We start from the raw sequence: 17,359 nt of genomic DNA, 5'->3' as shown, positions 1-17,359 counted from the left end.
CTGCCTGAGCTGGATCTGGAAGGATGCCTGAGAGTTACGCGTGGGGGCCCTCCCAAGCCAAAGTCACCGTGTGAGTAACAGGACTGAGACAGAAGGTGCCAGGCCATGGGGAGGGCCCAGTGTGCTAACCCAGAAAGCCTGAATTGTGTTCCCTGAGGAAGGAGACGTGGAGCACACACTGAAAGGCTTGACCGAGGGGCATCCTGCTCAGTTCACTCCAGCTCTCGTGCAGGAGGGCTTGAGGGGGAAGAAGACTAGAGTCAGGAGGCCCTGATCTTCTGCCCTTGTGGCACAGCCATACCAGAACTTTCATTGCCTTTGGACCAGGCTTCCTCAGGACAGCAGGGGAAATGTGGGCTTTGCAGTCAGAGAGACATGGATGCGGGTCTTGCTTATGCCATGTTTGGCCTCAAGGCAAGCCCTCTGGCCTTACCTGTAAAATGAGAATGATCCCTTACAGGGTTGCCATAAAGGTTAGAAATAATCCTGTAAAGTACCTGTAATAAGTACCCGGTGATGGTGGCCACAGCTGCAGATGCTTTTCTCCTCACAGTAACTTTCTTAAAGAGATAGTTGAGGAAACTTAGACCCAGAAAAGTGACTTGCTTAAAATAATAACATTTTTGATAAAGCAGGGACTAGATTTCAAGCTAACACCAGCCTGACTGCCTTTAGTTCCCTACTGTAAGAATCACTGGGCCCTTCATTTCTCCTTGAAAAGGGGTCCACACTGAGCTTCACACTCTCTTCAGCTAGAACTTGGTCCTGTGGACACCTCCAGCTGCAAGGGCGTCTGGGGTGTGGTCTGTCAGCTGTGCCGCTAAGTCCTAGGAGGGAAGAAGGTGGTGGGTGGGTTTGGGGGAGGCAACCAGCTGTCTACCTCAGTGGCTTTCTGGAACCTTTTTCTGCCCTTAAGAAACTGGTACGTCTGGGCTTTTCCTACCACTAGCAGGCACTGAGGAGGTTTGGGGTGAGGCTTGATTGTTTATAATTCAGGGAAACTGCAGAAACATTTTCCTTGATTGCTGGTTCTGTCAGTGAGGGTGGATTTGCTCAGCCCCTCCCCTTCCCCCAGACCGTTTCTGTCGTGGGCTTATAGAACCGGCAAGGTGTGGCTTGAGGTCTCTGCCAAGGCCAGCTGGAGGAAGAGGCTGGCTCAGGTGGCTTGATTTCATCCCAGGCCCACTACTGACCACCTGATGACCTTGCACAGATCACTTCTTCCCCACCATTGTCTCCACTCTTTACACTGAGGACGTTGGACTTCCTTCTCTCGCACTGCACTGCGCCTGGCATGGACCAAACAGCTCTCTTAAATTGTGTGGTTTAATCTCAAAACAGTTGTGCTTTTTTATGACTCAGTTTCTAAATAGGACTGCATGGTAATTGTTCCCCTTCCAACTCCTGTGGGTTGGTTGGTTTGTTTGTTTGTTTGTTTTTAAGATCTTATTTTTAAGCAATCTCCAACGCCCAACATGGGGCTCGAACTCACAGCCCCCAAGATCAGAAGTCTCATGCTCCACCGACTAAGCCAGCCAGGCGCCCCCATCAAACCCCCCATGTGGTTTTTTAACACCACCTCTTATGTCTTCCTCCCTGTGACACGAAAGGAAGCGCCTGTATGTAAAACTCAGCTGTCTTCTGTCATGCAGCAAGTCCATGAGAGCGCCAGCAGGCGAGGCTCTGAAAGGGAGAGTGAAGTGGAGTGCCTAGTCCCCACTCTGTAGATGCCGACTCGGAGAGTTGTGTGCAAAACCAAGCAACGGCTTTATGTGAGCCATCAGTGACACGGCTGCTGGCGTGGGACAGACAGGTGGAGTCAAATAAGCCATACCTGCCTTCTGTTGTGCGACACGAACAGCGCAGAACCTCTAGACGAGTGAGCACTGTGCTTTGTGCCGTCCGGGGAGGCTGGCAGCCGAGAGCACGCGGGGCAGAGGTGCGGGTGGTGGCGAGCCCCGCGGGCGCCTGGACACCCACCTGACCCAGTTAGTACACACTGCATCCGTGAGGAGGCAGCCTGTCTGGGTTTGCTCCTGCTCGGTGCTGGCAGGGATGTGGGGAGTGGGCAGTCACGCGCATTGCAGCAGCCCCTGGAGAGTGGCGTGACGAAGTCGGCTGCACGTGTGTGACCTTTGACGCGGCGAGTCCACCACTAGGAGTGCACCCACATGGGCACAGATGGCACGCCGTGGGAGACCGCAGAGCCTCTAACAACAGAGGTGCAGTAGGTGAAATCCGGGGAGGGGGGGCGTTCAGTGAGAGCAGCGAGGGTCCAAAGCATGCAGAGTATGCGACCGTCTGTCTCCGAGGAGGCGTCTGTCCCTCTTTGGACTCACCTGGTGTGTCTCTGGAAGGCCACACAAGATCTCGGTGACAGTGGTTGGCTCTGAGAAGGGAAGCAGGGCCTGGGGTTTCAGATGGAAGGGAAGCTTCACTGAGTATGTTCGTACTCTTCAAAAAGAAATTTTTTTAATAAGAAAAAGAAAAGAAATGCTCTGTTAGTTTACTAGGGATGCCATACAAATAATCACAAACTTCTTGACTTAACACAAAAGAAATTCTCTCTGTTCTGGAAGCCCAAAGTCCAGAATCCAGCTGTTGGCAGGGCCACAGTCTCTCCAATGGGTCTGATGGTGGATCCTTCCCCATCTCTTCCTCTTCAGGGATTCCCTGGCTTGTGGCTGCAAGGCTCCAGACTGTGCCTCTGTCTTTACAAGGCCTTCTTCCTCCCCTGTGCCTTCTGCTGATCAGAGGACCCTTGTAATTAGATTTAGGGCCCACCTCATTAATCCAGGATGGTCTTGGTTCAAGTTCTTTAACTTAATCACACCTGCAAAGACTCTTTTTCCAGATAAGGTCACATCCACAGGGATTGGGGGGTCAGGATTCGGACATATCCTTTTGGAGACCGCCATTCAACCCACTACAATTGTGAGCCGGATTTGGGGGAAAGCTCCCCTGTATGCTGAGTACACTAGACCCATCTTAAATATAATGTTGGAAAAAAAGGGATTAAAAAGGATGTACCATCCAAATGAATGCATTCGGAATTTTATATACCCTCCATATGGTCATCTTTTCCAAAAGATGTATTTTAATTCAAAAATGCGTAAGATTAGGAAAGAAGGGAGCAGCGTTTTCAGGCAAGTGAAATGGTGTGCAGAGTAATGGATGGAAAGTTCGCTGAGGGCAAGGACCGGGCTGTAGTGTCCAATGCTGTGTCCTCAGCACTGTTGATGCTCAGAGTAGCTGGAAGGAAGTGCAGGTGGGTGGCTGGGGCAGTTGGAGAGCCAGTGGCAGGGAGGCCTGTTAGGAGGCCATCTCCGTAGCACAGGAAAGCATTCCTGAGGCCCGGACTAGTTTGGTGGTAAAAATGGGGAAAGGGACACATCTAGAAGACGAGTTGCAGAGTTGGCAGAGGAGATTGAAAGTTGAGTGGGGGAGGAAAGTAAGGAGCCCCAGAGGAGAGGATGTTTCCATTCTGTGAAGCAGTGGTGAGGCCAGATAGGACTGGGGGGCTGAGGGCTGGGAGAGGAGGAGGCTGGAGAGCCGCAGCCTAGAAGCTGGGAAGAAGGGGAGCCTGTGGAAGGGAGGACGGAACCATGGGGAGGCAGAAGAGAGACACAAAGTGCACTCAGAGCACGGGGCAGTCAGCCCGGGGGGACAGCAGGGTTGGGGAATCCTGGGACCCCCCTAGCATTTGGGCCCCTGTGGAGAGGTCGGGTTGCCGACGGCAGACCCAAAGTCACACACTTCTTAGAGATCCAGAGACCAAGAAAGGTGGCTCAGCGCCGGGCCTCAGGAGAGTAGACACTGAGAGGAGGAATGGGAAGGCAGGGTCCAGGTCAGGGACCACTGAGCGCAGGTCACATTCCTGAGCATGTGTTCTGTGCTGGCCTCCTCACCTGTTTCTTCTCATTTCATCCTGACGCCAACCTGGCCGCGCCCCTCCCTTCCCCCCCGGCCCCCTAGGAAGTCAGTTGGCTAGATAGTAGCAGAGACAGGACTCAAAGCCGTATCTGTCTAGCTCTTGGCCACTACTGCTTTTCACGGGTGATGGGGCCCTGTGCCTGTCTTCAGGACATGTGCATAAGCACAGAGCAGCTGCCGAGGAGCCCAGCACGGCCTGGAGGTGGTGGTGCACAGTGTCATTCAAGGAGTGGAGTGGGGCCTCTGTGCTGGGCGTCAGGGACCGCTGAGTGCTGCACACCCCGACAGCCTCTCCCTGGCCCCACTCTCCATCCCCCATGCCCCTCCTTNATGCCCCTCCTTTAGTAGGCCGGCAGCCTGCGAGTCTGGTCTGGTGTCCCTGCTGTCCTAACTGCAGGGACTGGACCTACACTTGAGTTGGGCCCTGTGCCCCAGCCTTCGGCCTCAGGCCATGTGCTGGCTANTCCTTTTCCTACTAGGGGCTCTTTCAGGCCGGCAGCCTGCGAGTCTGGTCTGGTGTCCCTGCTGTCCTGCCTGCAGGGACTGGACCTACACTTGAGTTGGGCCCTGTGCCCCAGCCTTCGGCCTCAGGCCATGTGCTGGCTATGTTAGAGAGGGTGGATTGCACTTGGCTTTGGCCTCGGGCTCCATCTGAGTTCCCTGCGTCCTGCGGAAGTGAAGATCAGCTGTCCTAGAGCTGCTCCTGAGCCCTCTCTACATGGCTTCCAGGGAGCCCCTGCCAGGCTCCGGCGGGAACAGACTTGTTTCCATGGGACTGGGTGCCTGGCTCACTGTCCGTGAGGGACTCAGGGCCAGCTCCTTATTTCTTGTGCGCAGATGTCTCGAGCCTTCCAGTTTACCGCACCCCTTCCTCCCATACACACCAAAATAAAACCAGAAATGAGTGGAACTGTGCCCGTCCTCACCTCTGGAGGCATCCCGGAGACCACATCCACCTTGTCAGCAAATCCTGTCAGCTCACTGCTGAAAGTACAGCCAGGCTCCCACCTCTTCTCACCCTCTCCTGCCACCACCAGGGCCGGGCACCCACTCACCCAGGCTTACTATGGTGGCCTGGTCTGCCTCCCTGACCCCACCATGGAGCCCTCAGGCCACTCTCCACGCAGCAGCTGTGGGCCACAGAACCCCCCCCCCCCCCCCGCCCCGTGGCTGCCCCCAGGTCTCCCTGGCCAAGAGGCCGCGGAGATCTGACCGCAGGTGCACATTCCTGCGGCTCAGGCCCAGCCCTCTGCCCGAGGGCTCTTCCCCAGAAGCCAGTGACTGTCCCCTCCTTTCCTTCAGGTCTTGGCTCACCTTCCAGACCTCCTGATCAGCAAACCTGCTTCCCAGACCTCTCTCCTTTCCCGCTTCAGTGTCACAGTTGACGTCTTCACGCTCTCCATGTACTCTCTCCCTACCCCGAGAATGCAAGGAAGGCAGGGATTTTGTCTGTTTTGTCCCCTGAACGCGGCCTGTCACACCACAGGCCCCTCAGTACAGCACGACTGCGTGCATGAACAGAGTTTCCTGAGTTTTCCTGCCATGTTAGATCTAGAGGAGTTCTTTTAGTGTTTCTTCTGCGTTTAATTAAACAATAAAAAGATTTTAGATGCTGAAATATTCTAGGGAGAGGGGATGGCAGGTGGAGAGGAAGAAGGCAGGAGTCACACTCCTCTGTTGAAGGAGAGCTTGAAGGCATTCGCAGTCCCGTCTGAGGTGCTCCTGTGTGAGACCACGCTCCGAGCACGGACCAGCACACGCACACATCCTTCTCCCTTCTTGTCCCAGAGCCCCCTGTGACCCACACCGCATCCCCCAAGTCCCACTTTGCTGTCCTAGCACAGGTCTCTGACACAGGTTGTCTTTTGTTTTTAATTCTTTAAAATAAAAGCAGTGTGAAAATAGAAGGATGTTTTAAACCATTCAGAATGATATAGAAGGCCTGCTCCCCTGGGCCCTACCTAATTCCTTTCATCAAAGGCAGCCATTGTTAATAATAGTCATGTATCCTGCTAGGGAAAAAACACACGCATAATACCAACATAAATATTTATCCTTTAACAATGGATATGAACCAAAAAAAATGGATATGAACAGAATCATGGGAGGCATATTATTCTGCAGTTTATTAATATAATAGTCCATGCCGATGACCTTGTTGTTTCCAGTGACAGCCTAACATTGCATCGTACCGTGATGGGGATCCCCGACCCCACACTGACAGACGTTGGTTTCTCTCTGGGTTTTCGTTAGGGCGGTATTACAGTGAAGAACGCTGTACAGCTTGGCCCCTGTTGTAATAATGCGTATAGAAGACACACGTGGCAGTGCCTTGCAGGTTAAAGGCACCTGGGCACTGAAAATTCTGATCGATATTGCCAGATGGACCTCCGAATGACTGTACTCACTCATGATTTACAGCATGTTTTCCTCCCAACTTTTTATTTCAAAAAAATGTTAAACCTACGGAAAAGTCTAACTAGTTATTTAATGAGTACTCAAATACCCTTCATCTAGGTTCTCCGATTACTGTACTGCCACATTGTTAGTGTGCTAGGGCTGCCATAAAGTACAGGCTGGGTGGCTCCAACACCAGAGCTTGCTTCTGTCACGGGTCTGGAGGAGGGAAGTCCAGGTCCAGGTGTGGGCGGGTTGGACTCTTCCAGGTCTTTCTCCCTCGGTTGGCAGACGGCACCTTCTCCCTGGGTCCTCACGTGGTCGCCCCTCCGTCTGTGTGGGTCCTAATATCTTCTAAGGACACCAGTTGTGTTGGATTAGGATCCACCCATATGACCTCATTTTACCTTAATTACCTCTTTTAAGACTTTGTCTCCAACTACAGCCACCTTCTGAGGTCCTGGGCGTCAGGACCTCAACATGGGAATTAGGGGAGTGGAGACACGATTTGGCCCATAACACATTTGCTTCTCTTTCTGTGTTATAGGTCACGTTAATATAAATGATAGGTGTATTATATAATAGCTGATACTATTTATTACTTCTAATATATTAGATCATTTATCATATAGTTACTTTATGTAATTGTAATACATTGTGGGTGATTTTTTCCCTAAACCAATTGCAGGCGAACTGCAGCCATTCTGGTACTTCAGCGTGTGTCTCTGCGGAGTGACAGCGTTCTCCTCAGGTTGTGTTTATTTTATGCGGATGGGGACGGATTCCCCTGAGGTTGAAGCACAAATGTGCATGACGCGGCTGGGTCCTGGGGGGTGGGGAGCTTTCCCTCCAGGTGGTGTTGTCCTGGCCCAGTTTCCTGTGCACCTCCTTCCCAAGTGCCCGGTGAGACTGCGTACCTGTGGGGAGGAGGCCCCCTGCCTTTGAGAACCATTCGGGTGAGCAGAACCTCTTGGCCCCACGTCCAGATCCTTTGACGTTGTTGATACTTTGGATCTGTGATGCATCAACAGAATGACAGGCGTCCTGACAATTCCTCCTGCTTTTGGTCTATCGAAGTATCTCTCTGAACACAAGACTTGTTTTGTTTCTGTGTGCAGACAGTCCTCGCTTTGCAAACTGCAGACGGCTTGTATTCATTTAGAGAAGTAGGGTCCATCGATCTGGGCACCGAGGTCTTCCTCCCTGTCTCCTCCTCCTCCTCCTGCACCCTCATTGGCAGCTCGGGGCTCTGCCGGAAGTCGGTTCTCGCCACCTGCCTGTAGGAACGAGGCACGTTCTGTGGGCTTGCATTGGTGCGTCTCTTCCTTGGTACTTTCGTGAGGAGCGGCAGCACTTTTCAGGGCTGGTTTTCGTGGGTAGATGTGGAGACAGTCTGGGCGGTCCTCACCATCTGAGGTTGGCCTGTAGCTGAAGGAGCACCCCTCCCCCACCGGGTGTTCTGTTGCGGGGTGCACCCCTGCCTGGTGCTGAGGCTCAGCCAGCATTTTCTCCAGCCCCAGAAACCCACCATCTACACGATTCAGAGCCATTTGTCTAAAACACAATTCCAACCATGTCTTTGACTCTGCCTGGCACTCTGTCCCAACTTTCCCTTCCCTGCAGGGTTCATTCCAGACTCCTTAGCCTGGCATTCAAGACGCTCCATCACATGGCTCCTGCTCAGTCTGTCAGTCCTGTTATGTCCCTGTGAGCTGGTGGTGTGTGCTCTGTCCCCTCCTCCCAGTGCAGCCTCTCCTGACCAGTGTCCTTCCAGGCAGCCAGGGCTGGTCCTCCTTCCCTTGTGCCCTCACCCCGCCTCAGACATACCTGTCCTCTGACACTTGCCTCACCAGATGGATACGTGCCTGCCCTCCTGCTGGACACCTGCCTTTGCCTTTGTCTCCTCGGTGCCGGGCTTGGAGCGGGCACCGAGTGATTCTTTGGCCAGAGCGGATGGGGGGCCAAATGGTTCTGTCATTGGGTGTGGAGCATATCCTGAAGCTGGAAATAGCCGCAGTCCGCCTGGTGGTCTCCAGGCCCTCTCTGAGAGGACCTCGGCACAGAGGAGAAGAAAAGCCAGTTTTCCACATGCTGTGAGGAGTCGTTCTTCCCAAGCATCCGGTTCTGAAGAGGCTGAACTGGTCACCAGCAGCGCAGGGCCTCTGTGACCTTCACAGCTTAGTGTATGTTGTCACATGTTAAATGAGCAAGGAACTTAACTTAGAGTGTCAACCCCGAGTGCGCTGATAACCCTCCTTGTGTGCATTTTGCCTTGTTGTCACTGTGGCAAGCTGCTGAATGTGTGTGTTTTCTTCCAGTCAAGCGCTTCAGAGAACCAAAGCACGAGAGACGGCCGTGGAGGATATGGTGCGTATGTATCTCTTGACACCTTCCTAGAACGCCGTGGACTCTTTGGGGTTTGTTGTGGGGGGTGGGGCAGTGTGAGCGGTTCTGCGTCACATAAGGTGTTGGAATCGCCTAGTTGAATTAATCGTCGGGAACTACCTCTATACGAAAGACTTCTGTTCCCCTAGAGAACGTTGAGCTCTGCCTTTACTGTCATCACACAGCCACCCTGTTTTGGGAAACGGCGCTGCAAGCTCCTTTAATTATGTGTCCTTGTTGTCAGGTTGTGAGAAATCCTTGGACTGCGGTCTGTATGTGTATGCAGAACATTGTCTAAATCTGGAGACGAGTCTGATGTACCATGTAAATGCTCCTCTCCCCAAAACTCGTCTGCCCTGGTCCTAGGGTGACCCCGTGGTGGCAGTTCCTCCTTCATAAAAGGGTGGTAGAACTGCGGACACCGCCTTCAAAGACTGAACTGCAGAAAAAAGGAGACAGCCAGCCCTTCAGGACAACATCACGTCCACAAGAGGCGGACGCTCCTGGCTGCCTGAGGCTTGCCGCTGTGCTAACGAAACAGCCATTTTCCCTCCAGAGGCGGCTTCCCGTTACAGGCCCGTTACGGCATTTTGAGCATATGTGTGATTGATCTTCAGTGCATTATTTGTGAATGTTGATCAGTCTTCTTTTTATTTTCCCCAATCGGTCTCTTGAATCTGGGTGGCTAGCTTGGGCCGGGGGACCCGGGGAGGGTCTGGAATTGTGGCACACTGTGGGGCACACATTGCTCTCTGGGGACTTCTACTTTGTCATAATTTTAGGAAATGATTTTCAGGTTTCAGTCCTAGGGTTGGTCTGGATAATCTCTAAGGTCCGTTTGGTCCTGAGACCCCGTGGCTGCCGTCCCGTGCACCCCTTCATCACCTCCTTCAGTGGCCCGGCCCAAGCCTGGATGCCCAGCCAAGAGAGATGACTTGGGAGGCCAAGAGAGTTGACTCCAATCCAGAGGTCCCTCAGCCACAGACCGCCAGTGGTCTCCAGGTGTTTGTGGCAGAGGAGAAACTAAAGGACCCCCTTCTGGACAGGGCAGCAGGGTATCCCCAGACTTAGTACCCTTGTTTTTTTCTTTTTTGAAACTGCCATCTGCAGCCCACAGGCCCAGTGTGGCCTCCTGTCCGTGTTCATAACCGAAGTGTTAGAGGAATGGTGGGCTCTGCGGCCGCTTTCACACGCAGTGGCAGGATGACCGGTTGCTGCAGGGCCAAAGATATTTATTCTCTGACCCTTTACACCCCGCTGTAGCCCAGTGCTTAAGCGGCAGCAGCCGGAAGTCTCTGGGGCTTCAGCTGCAGGGCTGGGTCTGTGTGTCTTGTTAGTCTCGCACAGACGGCCTTTAGCTTGGAGGGACGTTGAGCGGGAGCTCTTCAAACTAGAGGTGCCTTGGACTTCATCAAAAGCTGTGACCCAGCATTTCATTTTGAAGTGACAAAAAGTGAAAAAGTAAACACACCTAGTTTAAATACGTGCTTAATGTGTTTAAATATGTGTTCTAAATCAGCGGCCTCTTAGGGAGTTCAGATGCAGTGTTATTGAAGGTTTTCAAAGGTCACTGAGACGCCAAGCCTGAGTTAGTACCGATGCCCCCAGAAAGGCGACCAGTAAAGGGAAGGTTGAGAGCTCCCCAGTGGCTTTCTTCCTGTTTCAGGCTTCTCATTTTCCCCAAATTGGGTGTAACCCTCCTGTCAGGATGGTAACAAGTGCTGATCCTATTTTGTACAGGTTTTTAGACACTTCCAAACAAGCCATAGGAATGCTGTTCATCCACTTTGCAAATGTATACCTAGCAGATCTCACCGAAGAGGACCCTTGTTCACTGTAAGTGGCCCATATTTGAGGACAAACATCACCCATCCCTCCACTGGAAATGTAGACTGGCCTTGCTTTCTGCGACGAGCCATGTTCCCTCTAGCCTGGGGAGGGGGGAACCCCCGCTTTTGTGCTCTGTTCTCCCCTGAGAGACTGTCCTCTCTGTGCTGCCTGTGGGTTCAAATCCACAGCTGTCAGCTGGCTCTAAGGGCTTTCCCTGCTGAGAGTTGCCCTGTGCGTTGGCTCTCTGCTCATCCAAGCTGTAGCCCTTGGTGTTCTAGTGACTCTTATGTCTCCCGGCAGGGAGCGGCCCCTGGCGGGGGAGCATAGTGCCCTGAAGGAGTATCTCTGCTAGAACAGGACATACGGGGGGCTTCTCTGTGGTGCCAGCCACTCAGAGTCAAAGCCATTGTTGACCATCATTGACCTCTTTGACCTGAAGACCATGGGTGGTTCCAGCTCATCCCTGCAGTGTGCCTTCCACACAGCCCCCCACCCTGTGCATTCTGACCGAAACCCCAAATGGAGCCTCTCTTAGCAGATGGAGCGGAAAAAGAGGCTCACCTGCCCTATCCCGGCTCCATCTCCTACCTTCTTGGCTCAGACTTGTTGCTCCAGTCATGCTGTGCTGGGGGCCTTCAACTGCACCAGCTGTCTCCTGCTTCTGTGCCTTTGCTCACGCTGCCTCTGCCTGGAACACCCCCACCACTGTCCTGCCCTGCCTTTGAGAGAGCAGGGCGGGGGGCTGGTGAGTCCCTTGCCAAGCGGTTTCGCGTATATTTGAGATCATGTGGACTGGAAGATTCTTTTAAGCCTCCTTTTTTGGTGACTGTGCAGATTTAGTCCAGGCCCAGATTGCAGAAGGAAGTTATGAAGTCTCCCTGCCCAGAGTCTTTCTCTAAGACCTAGAAAGGTTATGATCTGTTTGGATACTTGCGTATAGTCCCAAAGTGGGGGACTGCAAAGGTGGTCCTCCCGTAGGGGAGATGGTTAGGAGATGGTTGTCCATCCAGCTCTTGAGCCCCCAGCAGGCTGCAGTCATCCTCCAGTGAATCATCTTGCTGTCGTTGGCCGGGATAGATTAAGAGGCAGTGACTGGTGCCGGAGGCAGTAACCTCACTCCCGGTGCAGCCTTGGCCGCATGGCTCTCCCCTGCAGCACCTCCCTTGCCCATCCGCAAAAAAGATGATACAGCTTTAAGAAGGACATTGACAAACAGAATCACAGCCAGGATGGAGAAGGGGCTGTTGACAGATCTCAAGTGCTCAGCCTAGAGGAGAAAGGGCCCAAGGTGGAACTTGGTATAATGTAGGCATCTGACTGAAAGGCCAGACTGAGCCCCACTTCGCTCCCCTGTCCTGTGTGTCCCACCAGATCCCCAGGATTCCTGTGACGGTTTCAGGAGTTGTTGAGTAGAAGCAGTGGGAACTATACGGTCACTTCTCGGTGAGGGAGTTAACAGTTCAGTTGGAGGGTGTTGTTGTTACAACTTAGGAAAGGTGTGAGAGCCCCAGCAGTGGGCAGGAGAGCAGGCGGTGCTTGGGGAGTGGAGGGCGCCCGGGCCCTGGGATCTGTTCCAGGTCCTGCCATCCTGGCTCTACCCTGTGACTTCTTACAGGTGGGGGACAGGCTGGGCTGGCCTTGAGGCATCTTATGGGAATCTGCAGACCAGAAGGGACGCCGGCTTCTGCTCCGGGAGAGGAGAAACTTACAGAGGGGGACGAGCTGCCCCCTGTGGCTGCAGGGGTCCCGTGGGCTGGGGGCTCTGCTCCTTGCTCCATCGGGACAGCTTTGGGAGGGAGTTGAGCTTTTGTGACATCCAGGGTTCTGTGATTCTGAGGGGCCGTGATTCAAACCACACATTTGTATGGTGCCTACCACGTGGCAGGCGTTGTTCGCACATATTGACTCATTTGATCCTGATAGCAGCCCTACAGTTCAGCCCTGCAGTTTGTTATCCTCGTTTTACAGCGTGGGGAACTGAGGCACAGAGAGAGGACAGAACTTAAATTCACACAGCTTAATAGTGATGGAGCTGGGATCTGAAGCCGGCCAGTCTGCCGGCCTCATCTGTGTTGGGTAGAGCTTAGAGAAATTTCCATCTTTAGTCCCAGGGCCAGGCGCACAGTAGCCGTAAATAATTGGTGAGGGAATGAATGAATTGACCTGTGTCTATCAGGTATTCTTGGGACTTTCAGGGCGAGCCTCAGATGTGAGAAGCCCTTGAAACCAATTAGATGGAAGCATCTGAGAGCAGCTTAGGCCAGGGCCAGCTGTGAGCCTGGAGAAATTGCCTTGGACGCGGCTGCTCTGCCTTGGTCTCTGGTCTGAGAGTGACCCCTTGTGATGTTAACAAGGAAGGGCAGGCGGGAGACACTGCTGTCCGCCTTTCTGGTTTTCTGGCCACTCCAGGGCACTGCGGGCCAGGAGCATAGCAGAGCAGGGCGTGCTCCCTGCAGTGTCAGCGTGTGCGTGGTGCCAGGGCCTTGGTCTTCAGGTGGGGGATGAGAATCTGCATGAAATGTCTCTGGCCTTGGCACCTGGAAAGCACCACCGTTGGTCTGTGACATCTGGAACTACTTTGAGGGCTTTCTAAGCCACTTGGCATCCCAGAGGGCTGGTACCTGACCCAGTGACTGCCTGTCTCCAGCTCTGTCTGTGGTCAGGGTGCCTGGCAAGATCCGGGTACAGGGCCCTCGAGGGAGGGCCTCTCCTTGGTGAGGGAGGAGGTGTGTGTCAGACACATGGAAACAGACCTTACAAGAACACAGGATCAAGGTGGGAGAGCTCTACGGACCCTTCTCCTTTCCTTCCATCATCCTGCCTTTTCCAAGGGAGTAAACCTCTCTCTAGAAATACACTTGCCTCCATGGCAGGCTCTGAAACACGGGTATGAGCGAGGGCCCCGTGGCCCTGCCCTCTTCGGTCTAAGAAACCCTAGAAGCCATATCTTGAACTGCCCTGGGGCAGCAGCACTGGACTGGTGCCGTGGGTGTGAACAGCATCATGGAGCAGATTTCTTTAAATGAATTAAGTTCTGTTTCCCTGTTGACGTCCGTGGCTGCTTCCAGGCTCTGTCTTGTGTCAAGTCTTCATTTGGTGGGAGCGTTTGAGGTCTTTCAGATTTCTTTGTCCCTTGTCCACTCCTCCCTCAAGTTCTTTGACCCCGATGAGTGTGTCAGCACACCGTCATGGGGAGGCTTCGCTGGGGCTCCTGGGAGCGAGCCCTGCAGCCTCTTGCACGGGCCCCCCGGAACAGGCAAGTGCTGGGACATCAGGCTTGAAGTTGGCCCTGGTAAGCACAGGGGCCGGGCTCAGGGGCCCTTGCCGCCCGGGCGGTGCTTGCTGACGGCGCTGCTGTGTCCTGTCCTGCCAGGTACCTCATCAACTTCCTCCTGGACGCCACCGTGGGCATGCTGCTCATCTACGTGGGGGTGCGTGCCGTCAGCGTCTTGGTGGAGTGGCAGCAGTGGGAGTCCCTGCGGTTTGGCGAATATGGTAATGCAGCGTGGACATTGGACGGGGTGTGGAGGGGGCTTCCTGGGGGGCTCTGCTCCTTGCCCCAGTCAGCTCTCCAGGCCAGTGGATTTGAAGGTTCAGGATGTGGTGGCTCTCTCCTCTGTGTGGTGGTAGGGCTGGTTCTGGGGCCTGAACACCATCCTCCTGCCCGTGTCAGAGTGCCACACATCTGAGGGGTGGAGGTGTGCACTTCACGGCCCCTCGATGGCAGGAGCCAGGAGACCCTCGGCACAGGGAGGGCACAGCATTTGCCTGCTCCACCAGAGGGCACCGGCGGCCTCACCTGCAGGCTGTAAGGCCACCTCACTCTGCCAGGCTTCTCACCGAGCTCACACACCTGCCCACCTCGTTAGAGAAATGGGGATGGCTCTCGGGTTGGAAGGTGGTCTGCAGGGAGGTGGCCCCCTTCTGCTGCATGTCTGTGCTTGTCCTGTCATCGGGCCACCTCACTATAGCGGCTGCAAGGTCAGGACTGGAGGGTCCATCCCCCACCCTGGGGTCAAGTTGCCTTACTGTCTCCTGACTAGAGGCTGGCGCCCCACCAGCACTGGGTGCATGCAGTCACCAGGGACACCAGGTCCATGCTCACTCGCAGAGACAACAGGTGACCTGTGGCTGCTGGCTCATCTTAACCCCCTCCCCTCTCCTCAGACCCCCAGGACAAGGGCCTGGTTAGGAAGCTACCCTCACACTCTCTAAGCACAAACACATTGCCCCCTTTACTTTGTACGCCCAGAGAAGCGGCTGGCTGTAGCCTCCACAGGGCTGCAGTGAGAGTGCCTTCCTCAGGCCTTGCCACACCCTGGGCATTCAGGACCCAGGGTTAAGGGACAATGGCAGGACTTTCCCACCTTCACGCCTGGCCCCTGCTGTCTGGGTGCAGGAGCTCCTGGTCTCAGTGGGAACAGCATCAGCAGGACCTTAGCCACCTAAGGACACACAGGACAAGAGGGAAGGAATTCTGGATCTCCGCCCTCCTTTCCTGGTCACACCTTCCACAGAATTCATGGCTCTGGACCTCAGGGCCACTCACTCCTAGATGATTGAAGACTCACAAGGCACTAATGTGTAGAAGGGGAGCCAGTCCGTGGAGCCGGCTATATGAGCGCCTTGGGTATTTCTAGAAATCTTAAGTAATTGTTTGTCTCTGTTGAGGGGAGATGAACTCAGGGGAGGGCTTTTCTTAGCCCCGTTACTTGATGCCTGATGAGTCACGGACTTAAGATAGCGTCTGACACACGGTGTATGCTCCTGTGGCTCGAGGGAAGGCTTCTGAGAAGCCCCGAGTCATGACCCCTCTGTTTGGAGGACACACGTGGACCACAGTGGCGTCATCCTCATTTATAGGCTAGGTACCCGGAGGGGTTAGGTGATGCCAGAGGCCAGCGCACAGCTGGGGGTGGGCATGGCCTCATCTGCCATCACCTCCGAGAGCAGTGCTTCTCACTGCCGGCTGCTGAGATCTGTGCTGGAAGGCAGTGCTTTTGACTCAGCTGTGGTGACCAGCACTACGGGAGATCCACCCACAGCCAGTCTTGTGCCACTTGGTGACCCCCCCGCCCCCCCCCCGCCCCAGTGGGAGAGCAGGTCCCGTCCTGGAGTACCACCCGTTCCCATGGTGCTGCATCCCCAAGAGTAGATTGGAAGGAAGAGGCAGTGGTGGTTTGAGCCTCTTGCTTCCATGTCACCCCATCTTCCCAGCGTCTTCAAACCAGGGTGTCCGCAGATGCCCATCCCAAGTCCTCCCTCCCTGGGCTGAGGGAGGACAGCTCACGTCCTCTGTTACCTGATTTCTGTTTCTATCTGTGTTCTTGTGTCCTGTCGCTGCTATAACAGTTTTCCACAAAATTGGTGGCTTCAGACAACAGGTTTCTCACCTTACAGCTGTGTAGTTCAGACATCCCACATGGGTCTCGCTGGCTACAGTCAAGGTGTTGGCGGGACTGGTTCCTTCTGGAGCCTCTAGGGGGGCATCCATGTCCTTGCCATTTCCTGCTCCTAGAAGCTGACTGTGCTCCCTGCTCGTGGCCCCTTCCACCCCTGAGGGGCCGGTCAGGCTCCTCTCACATGGTAACATGCTGACCTCCCAGCACCTCCTTCCAGTGCCCTTGTGGGTATGCTGGGCCCACCTGGATACTGCAGGATACCCTCTCTATCTTAGAGGCAACTGGCTAGCAGCCGTACTTCCCCTGGGCTACGTTACATAACATATTCATGGGTTCCGGGGACTGGGATGTGGATGTCTCTGTGGGGCCATTATTCCACCTGCCACACCTGTTACGCCTGTTAACTGGCCCGTCCTTTTGAGGCAATATTTCCATGTAGGCCCCATAGCTCTCTTCTCAGCTAAATGAAGAAGGGGGGCTTGTGTTCTAGGTGCTTCCTTTGTCCTTAGGGGAAAGGGTGAACTTGCCGTCAAGCACGTGGGACTTGGGGAATAAGCCACACAGCCCTGAGGGGCAAGACAAGACCCAGGTGATAGGTGTGCTTGCAGTTTGATGACCAGACGGCTTTTCCCCCAGCGGAAGCCCTGAAAGCAGGTCTGTGTCCCATGGGCACCAGTGGTCTGTTGGCTTTGCTGCCTGCCCCTTTTCTCATGTTCCCTTCCTGAAGCCTTGGTAGACAGACGTGTTCTGTCTGTTCATTCCCTATCCCTGCGATTTCTCCTGAGGAAGTTATTCAACAAAAACAAAACACCCATCTACCTGAGGTTGTCCAGTGTGGTAAGAAGCAGGACATATCGAGGATGCCTGGCGTGTCTAGCCTTGAACAGTGAGACAGTGGGGAACATCTGAGAGGCTCTCCAAGGAAACAAATCTGAAAAGCAGACCAGCACACATGCTCATTCCAGCTGGGGCAGCCAGTGGTCCGGGTGCCGAGGAGGAAGGGAGTATGGAAATGCATTTACAGGGGACTTTCTTCTTTTTTCACCATGTTTTTTAACTGTCTTATTAAAGCATGTAAGTGAAAGACGACACAGTCGTGGCCGAGCTGTGGTGCTGACACTCAGTAGTGTGGGGGCAACGTGGGGTTTGGGGGAGGGGGGAGGAAAGCCTGTCCCCCTCTGACGGTCACCTCAAGCTTACGGGCAGATGGAGCAAGCACATGAAGCGAGCAGGTTTCCTTGTGACCTGAAGTGTGGCCCTTGGTCTGCTGACTTGAAACACCCCTGCCCCCATTCAGAGATGTTTCCTACTAGTGCTTTCTGTGTGTCTCCGATCTTAATGATTTTTAACAAATATTTTGATCTGTTATTTCTGAGAACTTTCCTCAGTAAGGTCACATAGTTGACTGAAGG

At 54.1% G+C, this 17,359-nt stretch overlaps 1 protein-coding gene across 3 annotated transcripts in view; it reads left to right on the top strand.

Moving 5' to 3' along the window:
• Positions 1 to 17,359, top strand: part of STIMATE (STIM activating enhancer) — a 54,084-nt gene that overhangs the window by 25,799 nt on the left and 10,926 nt on the right. For 2 of the 3 annotated variants that reach the window (XM_034658460.1, XM_034658461.1), the window contains 3 exons: positions 8,649 to 8,697; positions 10,456 to 10,551; positions 13,919 to 14,040. In XM_034658460.1, the coding sequence (XP_034514351.1) occupies positions 8,649 to 8,697; positions 10,456 to 10,551; positions 13,919 to 14,040 (267 nt within the window). Of the gene's footprint in view, positions 1 to 8,184; positions 8,514 to 8,648; positions 8,698 to 10,455; positions 10,552 to 13,918; positions 14,041 to 17,359 lie in introns of those variants that run through there. The other variant, XM_034658462.1, reaches the window with a different exon arrangement.

This window comes from Ailuropoda melanoleuca, chromosome 4 (genome assembly GCF_002007445.2).
Source record: "Ailuropoda melanoleuca isolate Jingjing chromosome 4, ASM200744v2, whole genome shotgun sequence".
NCBI lineage: Eukaryota > Metazoa > Chordata > Mammalia > Carnivora > Ursidae > Ailuropoda > Ailuropoda melanoleuca.
Note: the sequence above shows the minus strand (reverse complement) of the source record. Positions and strands in the feature narration are given on the sequence as shown.